General features: G+C 53.5%; 1 protein-coding gene across 1 annotated transcript in view; it reads right to left on the minus strand.

Moving 5' to 3' along the window:
• Positions 1-654: 654 nt before the first annotated feature.
• The window catches only part of LOXL1 (lysyl oxidase like 1), an 11,338-nt gene continuing 10,471 nt past the window's right edge, over positions 655-1,521 (minus strand). Inside the window, exons 5-6 of the mRNA XM_010225110.2 lie at positions 1,160-1,255; positions 655-778 (exon numbers count right to left, since the gene is read on the minus strand). Coding sequence (XP_010223412.2) covers positions 659-778; positions 1,160-1,255 — 216 coding nt within the window. The 3' untranslated portion in view covers positions 655-658. The remainder of the gene's footprint in view (positions 779-1,159; positions 1,256-1,521) is intronic.

The raw sequence follows: 1,521 nt of genomic DNA on the forward strand, positions 1-1,521 counted from the left end.
GAAGCAGAAAACAACAAAAACAACAAAGATTAAAGAAAAGTAAAGTATAAAAATATTTCAAATAGCCACTCTGCTTTCACTCGTTCTTTCCCGACGCCAAGCAGTGAATTCTGGCGCTGGTCTCGAGGCGCCACAGGCTGGAGGAGCAGCTGAGAGCCCTGCGCGGCGCAGGGGAGGCCGCGGCACCCGCGGTCCCAGCGCGGCGCGGAGCTGCGAGCCTGGGGCACGTGGCTTCCCTCCAGCCCTGCTCCGATCAAGATCTGCAAGAAGGAGAAGGCCGAGCGCGCGTGAGCAGCGCCGTGCAGAGGCGCTGACGGGCTGGGTTTTGCATCAATTAAGGGCTGCAAGCTGTTCTCATGGCAGAGGTTTGCCGCAGAAAATTTGCATCGAAAGCAGCTTTGCTCTGTTTTGCCACGAGAACAAGAAACTGCCGGAAACTAAGCATAAACACCCAAAAATTAAGAAACAGAACAAAACACCACCCCCTGTCCCCAGCCGTTTGCCAAATCCAGTCCCAAGCTTTGTTTGAGGTTTGCACAGAAACCCTGGCCAAGGGGAGGAGAAAAACAGCCAAATGGCTTAGGGTGAGAATAGTTTTGTGCTGCAAAGGGGGCACCAGAGCAGAGAGACAGACCGAGTGACAGGCTCGGCCACTTCCTTACTGGGAAATCTTGCAGTTTGTCGTGGAAACGTAGCGGCCGGTGTAGTGAATGTTGCACCTCACCACATTGTTTGTGAAGTCAGACTCCAGCACAATGTATTTGGGGTTCACTTGGACCTAAAGGAGGAAAGTGAGAAATTAATGATCCAAAATTAATAACCATGGAAGAAATAATGCCCCTCTGGGGAACAGGGAGTGAAGGGCAAGCCACTACGGGGCAGCGGAGGGGCTGTCACATGGGAGCCTTTCTCTTTGCCTGCCTTGGCCAGAAGTAAAACCAGCTGTTGCCAAATGGGCGAGGGATTTTCCTCGGATTAGGGAAATTAGGGGGATTTAGGCTGGTGACTCAAGCATGAGTGTGAATATATACAAAAATTAAGGTCGATGGCCACAAAGCAGCTGGCTGAGAGGAACCCAGAGCAACCCCAAATCAGTCCTCAGGAATCAAGCTGTGCCTCCCCCATGCCCCGTCACGGCCCGGCGAGCTGCAGCGCTCACCTTCAGGACGTAATTTCCTGGCTGCACGTCTGTTATGTCTATCCACTGGCAGTCAATGTCGGCGTTGTAGGTGTCATAGCACCCTGGGCTCAAGCCCTGCAGGAAGAAGAGAGGCAAAATGGCTTAGGAGGCTGAGGAGCCTCAGGGCACCCTGTGAGGATCTCCAGCACTTTGGAGGTGATCAGCCATGGAGGTGATCACCCATGGAGATGGTCAGCCATGGAGGTGATCAACCCTGGAGGTAGTCAGCCATGGAGGTGATAACCATGGAGGTGATCAACCATGGCGGTGTTCGACCGTGGAGATGCTTGACCATGGAGACGATCGACCACGGAGATGGTCAGCCATGGAGATGGTCAACC

Source organism: Tinamus guttatus, unplaced genomic scaffold (assembly GCF_059628265.1).
Source record: "Tinamus guttatus ecotype Peru unplaced genomic scaffold, ASM5962826v1 Tinamus_guttatus_pri_ptg000528l, whole genome shotgun sequence".
Classification (NCBI taxonomy): Eukaryota; Metazoa; Chordata; class Aves; order Tinamiformes; family Tinamidae; genus Tinamus; species Tinamus guttatus.